Here is an 18249-nt window from a genome sequence, read left to right as displayed (position 1 = left end):
ACTGATGAAGAGGAGGGTCTGATGCGTTGTCATAGAGCTGCAGGTGCTGCTGTTTGTGAGGATGAGTCCTGGTTCTTCTGTCGGTCGCAGCTCTTTCTGAGACGTCCATCAAACTGCAGGTCGGCGTCTGAGTGGTTCACCTCCACAGTCTCTAAATGTTTCTGAACGTGTGTCTGAGGAGAAGGAAACGCTCGAAGGATCAAACTGAGGAACGATCTGCTTCACGGTGTGTCCTGAGCTGACACGAGCTACAGACTGACGGGGTGAGGAGATGCACGGAGCTCCAGTCCTCGGTCATGTTCATGTTTGATTATTTTCAGATCTTAATAAAATCATCTCTCCTCTGTCTCCCTGTGAACGTTTGAAAGTGTGTCATGCGTTACAGATAAATAATAGAGATGTGTTTCAGTCACCTGGAGAGCTACGGAGGCCCAAAGTGTCCAAAGTGTTCTGAATTTAATAGCAACATGATTCAATCGTGTAAAATATGAACATGAAACAATAGTTTTTAAATATTCGTCTGTTTTTATTTCATGATAGATATTTAATGTTAAAACGTCCGGCCTCAGAGGTCTGTGTTTATGTCAGTCACCAGCCTCCCACCTTTCAGCCAATGACACGTCCTCTTTACGGACGCTGAGAGCGGCAGTGGGGACAGTTTATTTAACAATTAACTTCGGCTTAATTATCTAAAGAAAGGAAAAGTTGACTTCTCGGGATCACGACGTGATTTATCTTAAGTATCCAGAGAGAGAGTTTGTCATGTGATCAGATCTGTTTCAGCCTCTAAGATCGACTTTTAAAATCTATAATCAGATAAAATGGTTTAATTTAATACTTCAGTTACATCACAAATTTAAATACACATGTATTATTAGCGTCTCTTGTTTACTGTGGCAGGGCTGTCGGAGCCTATCCCAGCTGTCTCATTTAAATGTATTACTTTAAATATATAACATATTTACTAACACGTCGGGGGTCACACTAAAGGTCAATGTGAAAGTAAAAATAGACCAATTCACTGAAAAGGCAGAAACAACCTGCGGACACTGAGCTGTCCTCTCAGCTGTAAATATAAAGGACGTAACAGATTAAAAACTGTGTTTAAGGATCTCTGTCTCGTCTGCTCCGACACAAACAGCTGCTCCATAAGCTCATCGTCACCCCCCAACTAACAGTAATCATGGACTGGATGATTTTAAATCAGTCGTGTTCTGGTAGATTTAATTATTACATGTTATTATCATAATGATCTCAATCATTACTGTTGGCAGAGCCTCTGTCCACATGATCCTGTCTCGGGTCACTTTGGGTCCACTTTTGGCAGCACCAGGAGCGGGCTGTTCAGGGGGAAAGCTAGTATTTTTAAAATCTGGAAAAGAACTATTTTTATATATTATTGGACGACATGACAAATAATTATAAAAGTGTGTGAGTGTCTCCAGTAGATGTGTTCATCCTGCAACAGTGAAACAGGCTGTAATGGCTGCAACATAATCCTTGATGGGTCAAAGTTCGTCCACTAAAAGTTCTTGTTGTGATTGTTATTCTAAGGGTGTGACAACATGACAGAAAGGATCCCTACAGAGATAGACCTTTTTGTTACAGAGGAAGATGATTGTTTGAACCACACACAGACGTTACATCGCTCTCTGCACACACACCAGACTCCATTCAGAAAAACACTGATTTTACTCTGGAGCTGCTCTGCTGCTGCATCGATCTGTTGACCTGTGTGATTTTAGTGTTTTATCCAAGTGCAAACACAAAAATGCGAATGATGGTCAGGGGCAGAAACAAGAACTTTGTGTGTGTGTGTGTGTGTGTGTGTGTGTAAGTGTGTGTTCTTTAAGTCCAGTAGAGTTAATACAGTAAAGTAATTTCATGCTCAGTTGCATCATCAGCCCATGTCCACGGGAACGTCTCCTATTGAAAACATACTCAGACTGCCGGGAGACTCAGTGGACTTAAAGCAGACGGCCTGTGGACTGCACTGAGACTGATACACACTCTGATACACACACACACACACACACACACACACACACACACACACACGCTCTGTACCATGCAGCAGATTTATAATAGAATTGTGTTTCTGAATTAACAACCAGCCGCAGCTGCTCTTCGTTTGTTTCCATTACGCTGAGGCTGAACTTAATTATTGGTAAAGAGATAATGGTTGTATATCTGATTATCTCAGGAAAGGCCTTTTAAAGAGTTAATTTGTGATAAAGACATTATGTCATTATATAAGAGGATGTTATTATAGGATTAAATGTTGCTCTGCCTACGCAGTCTCGTCTCTGAGAGACCTCTGAGGCTCAGAGGAACGACTCCTGAAACGCTCTCAGATGCACTGTTATCCTGAAATAACCACTAATTAAAGATCTGAGCAGCTGGAACAGAAAACATTTTAATTTCTAATGATTAAAGCAAAGGCTCGGTCACATGTCTCTGCCCTGCTCTGCCTGTAATAAAGAACAGGGACTGTTTTCATTGAACCCTTTGAAGGTGAGAAAACGTTCACCCACGCAGCAGCTGTCAGCTCTGATCCTCTGCCCTCTCTGCAGTGCACTCTCATTTATTATTATTATTATTATTATTATTATTATTATTATCCTTATATTAGAGCACAATGTGGGGACTAGTTTATATCTTATCTCTGACGTTTCTGAATTAGTCGTTATCCTGCCTCTGAAATATTGTTGCATCATTTGCATTCAGCGTCTGACGAGACTTCCCCACATGTCAGACGTACCGAGCGCTCTGTGAGCTTCTGACGGGACTTTAAGTATTTAATTTATTAGCTTAGTTTGACAGAAACACATCATGCTATAAGCTAGCTGAAGATAAGACGTCCTTGTAACATCACGACTCTTGTTTAATTTGTACAGTTAAATGTTTTGCATGTAAAAGCTGTTTATTACAAATCACTGTGTCACCTCCTCACAGCTGGCCAATCACTGCGTGAGGAGGCCATGGATGGAGGATCGTTGGTTTTGCAGAAATGATCAGACACCGTCCGCTCGATTCAAAGGCTCAGAGGCTCCTGACTCACTTTTAGCTGTTAAATAAAAAGCTACTTGTTCCTTTTGTTTTCCAGTTCAGGGCCAAACTGAACTCGTCCATCGGCCCACAGGAGCCTCATGTTTCACCTCGAAGATGCTCAGACATTAAAACATCTCAGCTGATAACTTTCTTCTTTCCTGCAGCCTGCCTTACTGTTAAAGATGCAGCTAAAGAACAACAGTGATTAGAGTCCATTAGAGGGCGCTGAACTGATTCAACTCACTGACTTAAAGGGACGAACCTACCTGATGCCAACACCTGAGGGGTGCAGGGGTAACGGGTCTTTGAAGCTGTTGACCACCTGACCATCTGAAGTGTTTAGTCTGACAGGAGCTGCTGAACAGGTGAACCCAGATGAACCACCTCTCCCACTGGTCTCCAGAAACCAGCATCTCCTGCACACTGTGTGTCTTCTACACTGGAACTATTGAAGAACAAGGTTCCCTTCCTGTGTCAGTCTGCATGTTCTCCCTGTGCATGCATGGGTTCCCTCCGGGTTCTCCGGCTTCCTCCCACAGTCCAAACACAGTTGTGACTCTAAATCGCCCGTAGGTGTGAGTGTGATTGTGAAAGGTTGTCTGTCTCTGTGTCAGCCCTGTGATTGACAGGTGACCTGTCCAGGTGTGACCCCGCCTCTCGCCCAATGACAGCTGGGATAGGCTCCAGCCCCCCGCGACCCTGAACAGGATAAGCGGCGTGGAGAATAAATGGATGGATGGACTCTTGAATAACTTCCTACAATCACAAATGTAGACGACAGTGTGCAGGAGTTCTGGGTTTGGCCGGTGGTCTCTACGCACCTGAAGACTACAGGTGTGCCATCGTTCTGCTTTCTGACCCTCCATGATACAAACGACAGGAAGACTGGCTGATGTAAACCTCTGTGTCCTGATCTATGTCCTCAGATAGAAACCAAATAATGACTGATAATGACCCACGTTGGAACGAACCCAGCTCAGGTTTGTGGACTGCCTGCACCGTGGTGACGTGCTGACGGCGTTCTCACCACCTGTCTGTGTGTCGGCGTTCACAGCTGACCTCTGCATGTTTGTATCTGTTCTTCCTTTCTGCCCTGCATGACTACCTGCTGTATTTGGTCCCTATTTATTGCATGACGATCCTCCTCTCTACTGTGCATAGAAATACTGAAGCTCCTGTTGGTGTGTTTCTGACTCATGATTGTTTGCAGAGGCCTTGAGGATTCCTGCAGATACAGCTCTTAGCTTTTCTTCTTCAGTCTCGTCTCTTCCCACTGACGCCTTTTTAACCTTGTGCTTTGATTCGAACTGTTCTCAAAGAAAGCCCTGCCAGGTCTCCACTGTTGGTGACAGAGACATGAGAGCTGGAGGAGAGTAGGTGTGTGGGTGGAGGAAAGGAGCTCAGTAGATTCCAAGGAAGATAATCCGGAGTTTGTTCTCATCAGATGCAGATGTTTAAATGTTCCAACGTCGCTCAGAGCACGAAATTCAAAGTGGAACGAGCCACCTCCTTTAAAACACGTCCTCTTTATCGTCCGCACGTCTGCAGGGAGTCTCCGGGAGATGAAGCAGGAGTCAGCTGGGTTCAGCTGGATCCTACATCTCCGTTACGTCTCTGTCTTCATCACAGCATCCCGAGGCAGGGCTCCACTTTGTCACTGTGATTATTCTTTACATCTTTTTTCAATAGAGACTGCAAAACAAACACCTCCCCGCACATACACACACTCACACACACATTTACCTCTATGACTAAATGGAAAGAATCAAACAAACACAACATTTTCTCTGAAAGAAGAACACTCAGCCGTTCACAACATGAAGGGGTCAGTAAAAAGGAAAACACTTGAATCGAAGAGGAGGGATTGTATAAAATGCTAAATGGAGATACGGGATCATCGGACAGATTGGAATGCACCTACACGAGAATGAAAATGGTCCAACATGAAGTTCCTGGTTGTCTCTTCTCTGGAATATTCTGTACAATAATGTACAAGAGTGATGGTCCCGGACCTCCTGGCCCAGCACAAGTCCCAAAAGTTGAGGGACCTCAGGAGCCGGAGCGCCGAGAGTCAGCCGGTGATCCGAGCCTAACCTGTCACAGGGTTAGGATTAGTGAACCATCATCCAACAGGAAGTTCCAAGAGGCCAAGCGGATCGTTACTCGATCAAACAACCCGACTGTTTCCCCCAAATACTGCGGATCATTGAGTTCATCCCAGTTCAAAGAAGCCTCTTCGCTTCAACCAATCAGAATCCAGCATTTAGTCTTTCAGTGTCTCACATATGTTCCTTTGCAGTGTCTCTTGGTGTTGGTCTGTTTCAGCGTCCGCTCCACAAACAACAAAACAAGCACAACTTCAATTTTTGATAATATTTCTTTAAGTTCTTCAGTTTTTTTTCTGTTATTTTCAAGATCATCAAGACACCCATTTTAACACACACACAGATAAAAAAAATAACCAGGAGAGACGGGAGATGAGTGGACGGATGAAGATGTGGATCAGTTTGTAGTCGATCTGCGGGTTCAGGTGGTCGGCTCACGGCTGTTCTTAGCAGACCGTGCCGTTCTCCTGTCGGGACTTGGGGCAGGTGGATCGGGGAATGGGCTGGACGGAGGGGGCCAGGGTGCAGAAGAAGCCGGCGATGAGTGTGAGGCCGAGGCCCCCCCAGGCGCAGAACATGGACCAGCCATAGCCGTGGCCGATGTCGTCAGGCAGGCCGTACAGGTACCGAGGGTAACGGGAGAGCTCGAAGTTGATGCCGGCGACGCAGGTGCAGAGGGAGATGATGCAGAAGGTTCCTGAAAACACAGAACAAAATGTTAAACCTCTGTGAGAGCGGCAATAAGTCAAACAGGTCAGAGATCTACTGGCCAAAACTCTGGTTCTAAACTCACCACCTGATCTTTAACAGGTCTTTGGTGCCAAGTCTCAGAGTGAAGCCGCTTTCCCACTGGTCAAAAAACCTGCTAACACCGGCTTACACCCGCTAACACCCACTAACACCCACTAACAACCGCTAACACACACTAACACCCAATAACACCCGCTACCACCCAATAACACCTGCTTACACCCGCTAACGCACACTAACACCTGCTAACACCCGCTAACACCCGCTAACGACCGCTAACACACACTAACACCTGCTAACACCTGCTAACACCCACTAACACCTGCTTACACCCGCTAACACCCACTAACACCCGCTAACACCCGCTAACGACCGCTAACACACACTAACACCTGCTAACACCTGCTAACACCCACTAACACACACTAACACCCGCTAACACCTGCTAACACACACTAACACCTGCTAACACACACTAACACCCGCTAACACCTGCTTACACCTGCTAACACACACTAACACCTGCTAACACCTGCTAACACCCACTAACACCTGCTTACACCCGCTAACGCACACTAACACCTGCTAACACCCACTAACACCCACTAACACCTGCTTACACCCGCTAACACCCACTAACACCCGCTAACACCCGCTAACGACCGCTAACACACACTAACACCTGCTAACATCTGCTAACACCCACTAACACCTGCTTACACCCGCTAACGCACACTAACACCTGCTAACACCCGCTAACACCCACTAACACCTGCTTACACCCGCTAACACACACTAACACCCGCTAACACCCGCTAACACCCGCTAACGACCGCTAACACACACTAACACCTGCTAACACCTGCTAACAACCGCTAACACACACTAACACCTGCTAACACCTGCTAACACCCGCTAACACCCACTAACACCTGCTAACACCTGCTAACACCCGCTAACACACACTAACACCTGCTAACACCTGCTAACACACACTAACACCTGCTAACACCTGCTAACACCCGCTAACACACACTAACACCCGCTAACACACACTAACAACCACTAACACCCGCTAACACACACTAACACCTGCTAACACCTACTAACACACACTAACACACGCTAACACCCACTAACACCCGCTAACACACACTAACACCTGCTAACACCTGCTAACACCCGCTAACGCACACTAACACCCGCTAACACCCGCTAACACACACTAACACCTGCTAACACCTGCTAACACCCGCTAACGCACACTAACACACACTAACACACACTAACACCCACTAACACCCGCTAACACACACTAACACCTGCTAACACCTGCTAACACCCGCTAACGCACACTAACAACCACTAACACCCGCTAACACACACTAACACCCGCTAACACACACTAACACACACTAACACCTGCTAACACACACTAACACCTGCTAACACCCGCTAACACACAGTAACATCTGCTAACACCTGCTAACACCCACTAACACCTGCTAACACCCAATAACACCCGCTAACACCCAATAACACCTGCTAACACCCGCTAACGCACACTAACACCTGCTAACACCTGCTAACACCCGCTAACACCCACTAACACCTGCTTACACCCGCTAACACACACTAACACCCGCTAACACCCGCTAACACACACTAACACCTGCTAACACCTGCTAACAACCGCTAACACACACTAACACCTGCTAACACCTGCTAACACCCGCTAACACCCACTAACACCTGCTAACACCTGCTAACACCCGCTAACACACACTAACACCTGCTAACACCTGCTAACACACACTTACACCTGCTAACACCTGCTAACACCCGCTAACGCACACTAACACCCGCTAACACCTGCTAACACCCGCTAACGCACACTAACAACCACTAACACCCGCTAACACACACTAACACCTGCTAACACCCACTAACACCCGCTAACACACACTAACACCTGCTAACACACACTAACACCTGCTAACAACCACTAACACCTGCTAACACACACTAACACCCGCTAACACCCGCTCTGTCCGAGCAGCGCTCGAACATCGTTCCAGATTTGTTGCCCCGAGTTTGATAAACAGACTGAATGAGTAACAGATACAATAAAGACCTAACCACCGTCACACCTTCACTGGTTACTAACCCTGTCTCCGTGACGTCAGACGGTGACGCAGCAGAAAAGAGACCGACAGGAGGGTACTTCACTGGCAATGGGAAAAGAGACAATCGGCATCTATAAGCGGGTCTTCCTGGGTCTACCTTCATCAATGTGCTAAATTCAGTTGGAAAGAGGTATGACTCAACAAATATGTTGTTGTGGTTTATAGCTTTTACAAATGGCCGTACTTTAGGCTGTGGAACATCCTGCTCTTAAAGCAAACGGATTTAGCCCCCAAACTTTGAGAAAGTCTCTTCTTGAAGGGATCCACGGTGCTGCATTTGGTTATCCACATGAGACATTCAGAAGTCGTTATCGGTATAAAAAGGGAAGATTACAGGGAGCGGCTCAAACCTGCTCTCTCACTCTCCTGCAAGTCAAAAATAATCTTCAGTGTGCAGAAACATGAAACGGTAACACTTCCTCCCTGTGGTTTAATATATAACTCTGATAGCTACATAACGGGCACAGGTTCCCAGCACACCGTCTCATTGTTTGTGCTAATTCAACCATCACAGTTTCAGACCATCAGGTGATGAAGTGCTCCAGTGGCCCGTCTCCTGAAAAGGCCTTTAACTTCCAGAGCGCTCGCTGCCTCGCCCCTCCTCTGTGCCTGCCTGTGTCTCTGCTGGATCTTCCCCTGGACCGTCTTTAGTGAGATAGTTTTGGCACTAACACTAACTATACGTACACAAACGATCACAGCATGAACACGCCAACAAACACAGGCGTCCTCACGTCACTGATCATCGATCTATACTCGTGGTCTCCTCCTGGATCTGCTCTGACGAGTCCTCTGCGCGGGCTCGTGTTGCAGCAGCCTCTGAGTCTGGCCTGGTTTTAGGAGCCGTGCGACCCTGCGGCTGCTCGGCAGTGATTTGGCCGCTGCAGACTGACCCGGCTTATTTCTGCTGCCTTTATTGCCAAAAAATATAATTGACTTTTTAATTGCCTGTTCATTATACAACTGTAGGGCACAGCACTAATCCAACAGCCATCATAATTGAGTGTGCAGCCGCCTCCTGCCAGAGCTGAGCAGCACGCGGCATGTCAGTGTGTGTGTTAGTGTGTGTGTGTGTGTGTGTGTGTGTGTGGAGTTACTACTGACTGTCCACTGCCAGAAACTAGGACACGCAGGGTTGTGTGTGTTTGTGTGTGTGTGTGTGTGTTTAGGCCTGCGGGGGCTGAATATGCACACTCATATACTACACTTTCATTCATCAGACTAAAGCAGCAGCATCAACACTGCTGAGAACACGCACACACACACACACACACACACACACACACACATACACACACACACACTAACACACACACATACACACACACACACTAACACACACACACACACACACACACACACAGACAGACACACACACACACACACACACACACACACACACACACACACACACACACATTGCTGGCTGGTAGTTGGAGTATATTGAACGATGGTGGTCATGTCAGACTCGCTCACACTCTGTACATTTACTGTTGTTTAAACGGCTGAAAGAAAATACACATTTTGACAGTCTCGTGTTCAGATGGTTAGCTTAGCTTGGCATAAAGACTGGTAGCAAAGGACAACAGCTAGCCTGGCTAAATGCACCTAACAGCACCTGTGAGGCTGATTAGAACAGGCCTGTGTGATGTGTGTCTCCTGTTTACCTCACAGAGACACTTCTTGTCTCTTCAGTTAAAACATTTATTTGACCTCCCTGCACTTCCTCTGATAGAAACATGTTCATGTGCACCACCTGGGACATGACCCACACATTTAGAGTTACTGTATGAACCTTCTTCTTCATTTGTTCTACAGCACTGGAACGACAGGTATACAGACAGGTGAGACTGACCTCCCATGAGGAAGAGGAGGCCGGCCACATACTGCATGAGTCCTCTGTCCCAGCAGCAGCCGAGCACGCCAATGATCCAGCCGAACAGGATGATGGCCACCGCCATGCCCATGAAGCCCGCCGTCATTCTCCGCAAGTCTGAGGACACACAGAAACACAGAGGTCAACACACACACACACACACACACACATGTTCATATGACACGTCAGTTCTTCTCAGAGATACATTTTTACATTTCCTGAATTAAGGAAAGAGCATGAAGACGTCCGTGCAGTTCTTCAGTCGTGCAGATGATGCATTGTGACTCGTGTTTAAGCGTTTAAAACACACCTGACACTAAAGCAGCTGCACACCTGCAGGAACAACCTGACATCTCTCTAACTCATACTGAATCACAGCGACAGGAAGAGGAGCTGCAGACACGATGATTTTGTCTCTGACAGAGGAAAGTAGGAACTTAAAGCTGAATGTGTCTTTTAGCATCGTGCTAAAAAGATAACGTGCAGATTTATAAACGAGGTCCGAGCTGTGAAGAGGACGAACAGGAGGCCGAGACAGAGAGTGAATGAGGACACGGGGACAGCAGTTAGCTCTGCAGGAGGGTAATGAGAGTGACAGCTACGGGCTGAAATATGAAGAGGAGGAGAGCTCAGAGCAAGACCACATCCACTTCCCACATAGATTAGAAAGTCATGGATGAGCCGCCCTGCCGGGGGAGGACGGGGGAGGATGGGGGAGGACGGGGGAAAGAGGGAGGTGGACGAGGGAGGGAGGGAGGGAGGGAGGACGCAGGTTGAGGACATCGTGTGGAGAGAAAGGTCACAACGTTTGGCCTGAGAGAATAAATGTAACAACAGAAGACAAACTCGTGTTGAACAAACTGAACGAGATCACTGCTCAAAGATTCACCAGATGCTGATCGTCCTGAGACTCTGCAGAGACTTTAACTTAAGCAGCAAATGTCCTGAGACCTGACCAGCAGGGCACACAGAACAGGAAGTGACCTCATAAACTCACTTTAAAGGTTAACCTGTAGATGTTTTAATCTGAAGTAAAACCGACGAGCGTCTGATGGATGTCTGGAGTCACACGTGTGTCTGTGATGATCTGTCGTCATATAGAAACATTCATCGTTATCTCAGATGGTAACACTCAGCGGTGCAGCTTCATGACTGACGTGTTTCACCCTCATTTTTATTAATAAGTTAAAAAATTAAAAAAAAGCTGCAGTTTGTTCAGTTTTGTCCTCATTTAAAATAAACTTTATTATTTGTGTTTGATGTCTAAATTATAAATTATTGTTCACAGGAGCAGAACACCCATCGTCTGTCCATGAGACGTTTCTGACACATGCACATGCTGACGTCTGTGCATGACTGCATGAGCCCATGTGGAACTGCCCGTCAGGAGGCCTGTCAATCACATACTGTGACCATGGTGACCTCTGACCTCTGCAGTGATGCTTGAGTATGCAGCAAGCTGACAGTCAGTGATGCTGTCCAAACCCACCACATGGTCAGGACTTCCTTACAGACTCTGTTCTCTATAACTATAACTCTATAACTAGAACTCTTTAACTATAGCTCTATAACTAGAACTCTTTAACTATAGCTCTATAACTAGAACTCTATAACTAGAACTCTTTAACTATAGCTCTATAACTAGAACTCTTTAACTATAGCTCTATAACTAGAACTCTATAACTAGAACTCTTTAACTATAGCTCTATAAGTATAACTCTTTAACTATAGCTCTATAACTAGAACTCTATAACTAGAACTCTATAACTAGAACTCTTTAACTATAGCTCTATAACTAGAACTCTTTAACTATAGCTCTATAACTAGAACTCTTTAACTATAACTCTATAACTATAACTCTATAACTATAGCTCTATAACTACTATAGCTCTATAACTATAACTCTATAACTATAGCTCTATAACTATAGCTCTATAACTAGAACTCTTTAACTATAGCTCTATAACTATAACTCTATAACTATAACTCTATAACTATAGCTCTATAAGTATAGCTCTATAACTATAACTCTATAACTATAGCTCTATAAGTATAGCTCTTTAACTATAACTCTATAACTATAACTCTATAACTATAGCTCTATAAGTATAACTCTATAACTATAGCTCTATAAGTATAACTCTATAACTATAACTCTATAACTATAGCTCTATAACTATAACTCTATAACTATAACTCTATAAGTATAACTCTATAACTATAGCTCTATAACTATAGCTCTATAAGTATAACTCTATAACTATAGCTCTATAACTAGAACTCTATAACTATAGCTCTATAACTATAGCTCTATAACTATAGCTCTATAAGTATAACTCTATAACTATAGCTCTATAAGTATAACTCTATAACTATAACTCTTTAACTATAACTCTATAACTATAGCTCTATAACTATAGCTCTATAAGTATAACTCTATAACTATAGCTCTATAACTATAACTCTATAACTATAGCTCTATAAGTATAACTCTATAACTATAGCTCTATAAGTATAACTCTATAACTATAACTCTATAACTATAGCTCTATAACTGTAACTCTATAACTATAGCTCTATAAGTATAACTCTATAACTATAACTCTATAACTATAGCTCTATAACTATAACTCTTTAACTATAACTCTATAACTATAGCTCTATAACTATAGCTCTATAAGTATAACTCTATAACTATAGCTCTATAACTATAACTCTATAACTATAGCTCTATAAGTATAACTCTATAACTATAACTCTATAACTATAGCTCTATAACTATAACTCTATAACTATAGCTCTATAAGTATAACTCTATAACTATAACTCTATAACTATAGCTCTATAACTATAACTCTATAACTATAACTCTATAACTATAGCTCTATAAGTATAACTCTATAACTATAGCTCTATAACTAGAACTCTATAACTAGAACTCTATAACTAGAACTCTTTAACTATAGCTCTATAACTAGAACTCTTTAACTATAGCTCTATAACTAGAACTCTTTAACTATAACTCTATAACTATAACTCTATAACTATAGCTCTATAACTACTATAGCTCTATAACTATAACTCTATAACTATAGCTCTATAACTATAGCTCTATAACTAGAACTCTTTAACTATAGCTCTATAACTATAACTCTATAACTATAACTCTATAACTATAGCTCTATAAGTATAGCTCTATAACTATAACTCTATAACTATAGCTCTATAAGTATAGCTCTTTAACTATAATTCTATAACTATAACTCTATAACTATAGCTCTATAAGTATAACTCTATAACTATAGCTCTATAAGTATAACTCTATAACTATAACTCTATAACTATAGCTCTATAACTATAACTCTATAACTATAACTCTATAAGTATAACTCTATAACTATAGCTCTATAACTATAGCTCTATAAGTATAACTCTATAACTATAGCTCTATAACTAGAACTCTATAACTATAGCTCTATAACTATAGCTCTATAACTATAGCTCTATAAGTATAACTCTATAACTATAGCTCTATAAGTATAACTCTATAACTATAACTCTTTAACTATAACTCTATAACTATAGCTCTATAACTATAGCTCTATAAGTATAACTCTATAACTATAGCTCTATAACTATAACTCTATAACTATAGCTCTATAAGTATAACTCTATAACTATAGCTCTATAAGTATAACTCTATAACTATAACTCTATAACTATAGCTCTATAACTGTAACTCTATAACTATAGCTCTATAAGTATAACTCTATAACTATAACTCTATAACTATAGCTCTATAACTATAACTCTTTAACTATAACTCTATAACTATAGCTCTATAACTATAGCTCTATAAGTATAACTCTATAACTATAGCTCTATAACTATAACTCTATAACTATAGCTCTATAAGTATAACTCTATAACTATAACTCTATAACTATAGCTCTATAACTATAACTCTATAACTATAGCTCTATAAGTATAACTCTATAACTATAACTCTATAACTATAGCTCTATAACTATAACTCTATAACTATAACTCTATAACTATAGCTCTATAAGTATAACTCTATAACTATAACTCTATAACTCTATAACTATAGCTCTATAAGTATAACTCTATAACTATAGCTCTATAACTATAACTCTATAACTATAGCTCTATAACTATAGCTCTATAAGTATAACTCTATAACTATAACTCTATAAGTATAACTCTATAAGTATAACTCTATAACTATAGCTCTATAAGTATAACTCTATAACTATAGCTCTATAACTATAACTCTATAACTATAACTCTATAACTATAGCTCTATAAGTATAACTCTATAACTATAGCTCTATAACTATAACTCTATAAGTATAACTCTATAACTATAGCTCTATAAGTATAACTCTATAACTATAACTCTATAAGTATAACTCTATAACTATAACTTCCATGTTGCAGTGTCAGTGGTGGTAACGTGTCTCAGACTTTATGTTCGAGGGCTCCAGTGAGCGTTCAGGAAAGACTAGCCTGTTTTTGCTTTGTGTGTATAATGACATGCTAACAGCTAGCTGACTATGATGTAGGTCAGGCTGAGCTGTTGCTCCACTTTGAGCCATATTTCCCGTCATTGTGCAGCCTGACGACCTTCTGTCAGCTCTGATCAGCCCTCAGCGTGTTCTCTGTCAGGAGTCACATCCTGCAGGTCACAGAGGGGGCACCACTTTAGTAAAGAAGAGCCCCCTGGGTAACTATGTCCTATGAGTGTACAGCGTAACTCCCCCCGCTGCAGGAATAAGAGAGTAAGAAGAAGAATGATTGAAGAGAAACAGAACGTCGACCTTCAGGTAGCAGACGTTTTTAAAGTGGTTTCTTTTCTTATGCTAAGCTAGGCTAATTACCCCCGCACAGGAAAGGCACCGTGCCTGCAGAAAGTTCAGCTGATTTACTACAGCAGTGTACTTTTCCAATCACTCCGCTGGAATGGATGCAGACTGTAGCTGAACACCTGATCTATGAGCTGTCTGCAGCGTGCGGGCAGCAGGTACAGACAGAGGAAATGCAAACAGGGATTTTTCTGGCCTCAGGTTTCAGAGCGCTGATGTCAGCACTTTCCTGACATGCAGACTAACAGTGGGAGAGACAGCATGACAGGAACACCGAGCGGCTGTCAGTCAGACTCTGGGAGGAAGCCAGCAGAAGACTTTAACTGAATGCACGTTCTCAGGCCCAAACCTGTGCTGACAGAGAGACAGGCTGCGTGAGCTGCTCGTCAGAGGACAAGTGTTTATAATACAACACTGACGGGGACGACATGATGGAGACGTGGTCTCACAGCCTGATATGTCATTAGAAAGCACTCTTTATGTGTGAATCAAATTGTCAGTCATGTTGGAAATACAGCCTCACTGAGCTCCAGGCAGCGTTGTGTTGTTCTCTCTTTAACGAGAGTTTTCAGGAGGTAAATTCTGTCGACTGGCCTCCTGCTGCAGGACAGTGAGCGACCCGCCTCACGCGGTCCTTTAGACCACAGAGTGCGTTTTCTTACTTTCTCTCCCGGTGCAAACTTCAGGCTCCTCCTCTGCTAGCTGACAAAGTGAGTCCTGCTCGTGTCTGCTAAACGATCTGAACTCCCTGTTATTGTGTCCTCTGGTCTCTCTGCCGGCTCTGCTGTCTCCTGTCTGAGTCCTGTCTGGTGAAACGCCTGACCTTGTGACACGCGCTGCAGCATTTAAAAAGAAATGTTTCTGCTGAAAAGGAATTATTAATGTGGAGATATTTTGAAAGAAATGTTCAGACTCTTTCATAGAAAGTTGTTTTAGTAGCTTTAACTGAAGATCTGCAGAGCTGAAAGGTTACTTCACAGCTTCAGACACTAAAGAGGATCTACACAATCTTTAAACGGCAAAGCACTTTTAAAAACCCGGAACAAAAGCAGATGAACAAATAAGAACAAGAAGAGTTTAATCATTGAGGTGTTATTCAACAGCACAAACCAAACACTTCATAATATTCAAACCTGGCTAACACGTCACTTCTTCTTGAACAGCACAACTGCTCATTTAAACCTAGAGGTTGATATTCTGCAAAGCATGCTGGGATTTCATTGCGGTGCGGTGACTAACTTTAAAAAGTGCAGCACCTGTGGGGCCGACTGTGTCCTCCATGAATGAGCATCCAAAGCTGCAGCAGCACAAACAGGATGAACGTGTTCAGACTCAGCAGCACCGCTCGTCTCGTGACAGCTGACTGGAGTAAACAGCTGACCTGTATCTGCGTACAGTTTAGCCTCTGTTCATGGGTGACTGGGCGTTGTCAGGTCTGATGTGGATACCTCTCTGATGCACGGTTTGATGCACGTCTCTGCAGCTGTCCACCTGTCTGTCTGTCTGTCGTGGTCTGTGGATCCCGATGGTGCTTGCAGGCCTGTGTGTTGGAGCTGTCAGACGTCATCCAGGCCCCTGAATCTGACTACAGCTCGCCTCCACGGAAGTTTAAAAAGCCTGAGTGACAGGTAAACCCCAGGTTAGACTGTGTGCATCCACCTGTGTGTTATGCTGGTCTTCTCTATGGAGACAATACAGGTGAAGAGGAGGAGCAGCCAGCTCTCCCTTTGGGTCACTGTTCATCTTCGTCAGGCTGAGGTTTGGTCTCAGTTTGATTATTGTGTGCTGATAAAGACGTCTGTGAAGGTGCTCAGTCCTCCGGGTCAGGGTCATTCTTGACCGAGTCCAGCTGGCGTTTGGATTCAGCGTAGAGTAAAGACAGAAAGTGTTCGAGGACAGTAGACACTGTTTAAACATGGCCTGGTGTCCCACAGGGTAGAATCGGGTCATCATGAGTCCAAGTCTTTGCAGATGTCCTCCTGTTTCCTGCTGACCCTGGAATCAGATCCACTGAGATCCTCGCAGGCCAAATCATATGCATGTGGTCCTTTCCTGCCTTTCACTGAGAGCCCAGTCATTGCCGGCCTCTTTGACTAAGAGCCTGCTCGCTGCTGGTCTCATTTAGTGCCTGCTCATTGCTCACCTTGTTATTTAGTTGCCGGTCTCTGCTGGCCTCCATCATGTCGTGTCCTGCACATTGCTGGCCCTGATTCTGTTTTATGGCCTCATTTATTCAGTTCCTGGATAAAACCAGACGGCGCTCCTGAAGAAGAAGCCGTCAGCGTTCTTCTGGTGACTTTAGGTTGTGGGAGCTGCTGCCGTTAAACAAGGAGACGGGACATGAATGGCTGAAATAATGAAATGTTGAATGGAACAATGAACGTCTTAACTGTACAAATGTAAAAGCAGAACGACGGGATAATAAGAGAGCAGATGATCAGAACAACAGCGTCTTCAAAGGCCCGTCCTCCTGATTACTGCTGCTGTGAATGTGGATAATGACTTTGCTCATTTGTTTACTGTATCAGCACATAACAGGCTGCTGTCCGTCTGCCTTTCTCTTCTGCTTAATAGCTTCCATTGTTCCGTTCTGTGCTGCTCTTCCCTTTTAATTACGTCCTCTGCTCCGGGACCAACGGCCCAATCAAACATTATTTCATGAAAGGGAAATGGCTTCTGTTGCCTGTGAGGAGATTCTGTCAGTGGGAGGGAGAGGACACGTCCCGTCTGTCACAGCTCAGAGATGGCAGCTGGATGCTCCTCCGACACAGTGCTGCAGTCACAGGGGTCACCTGTCTGTGACCTCAGGTGCTCCCAGTGTTAGTAAAGAGTGAAATACAGCACTGTTTGTGAGTGACGAGCGGATTAACCTCACCCCGACATGTCTGCAATGCATTCTGGGCTACTGAGGCTGCTGTAGTGGTGACTGTCTCCTCTGCAGCAGGACAAATAATGTCAGGAGACCTGTGTTCGGTAGGATCTGTCGGGTTTGTGCTTTTAGTCCGTGCAGACAGAACGACGTCTCTGCTGCTGTGTTCTCAATGCTCTCAGGAAGAAGACTTTCAGGGACTACTTTCCGCTGACATAGTGTAACATCAATGTACAGCAAACAACAAATCAATGATTACATGTGAAGAACACGAGCAGTCAGACAATCAGAGGGGCTGGAAGGAAACCAAGCGAGTGCTGGGCAGGTCAGCTGTGCCGACATGTTCCCACGTCTCTGCGATGAAACTGCTGAATGATTAAAGGTACTCTGTAGGCCCAACCTTAGGCTCAGGCCCGCAGGTGTGACCGGCCATGCAAAGCCAACAGTAAAACAACCTGCAGCGAGGCCGTGGGTCACAGAAGCGAACATGTCGTAGAAAGTGACTCAGCATTTCTAAAGAGCTTTC

General features: G+C 43.8%; 1 protein-coding gene across 1 annotated transcript in view; it reads right to left on the bottom strand.

Annotated features, from left to right (window-relative positions):
- Positions 1-2554: 2554 nt before the first annotated feature.
- The window catches only part of tmem178bb (transmembrane protein 178Bb), a 93682-nt gene continuing 77987 nt past the window's right edge, over positions 2555-18249 (bottom strand). The window contains exons 4-5 of the mRNA XM_069671374.1: positions 9948-10085; positions 2555-5853 (exon numbers count right to left, since the gene is read on the bottom strand). Of these exons, the coding sequence (XP_069527475.1) occupies positions 5603-5853; positions 9948-10085 (389 nt within the window). The 3' untranslated portion in view covers positions 2555-5602. The remainder of the gene's footprint in view (positions 5854-9947; positions 10086-18249) is intronic.

This window comes from Semicossyphus pulcher, unplaced genomic scaffold, assembly GCF_022749685.1.
Source record: "Semicossyphus pulcher isolate SPU_LCO1_2020_fin unplaced genomic scaffold, fSemPul1.0.p SCAF_20, whole genome shotgun sequence".
NCBI classification, from domain to species: Eukaryota; Metazoa; Chordata; class Actinopteri; order Labriformes; family Labridae; genus Semicossyphus; species Semicossyphus pulcher.
The sequence above is the reverse complement of the archived record's forward strand: the minus strand, read 5'-3'. Positions and strand labels throughout refer to the sequence as shown.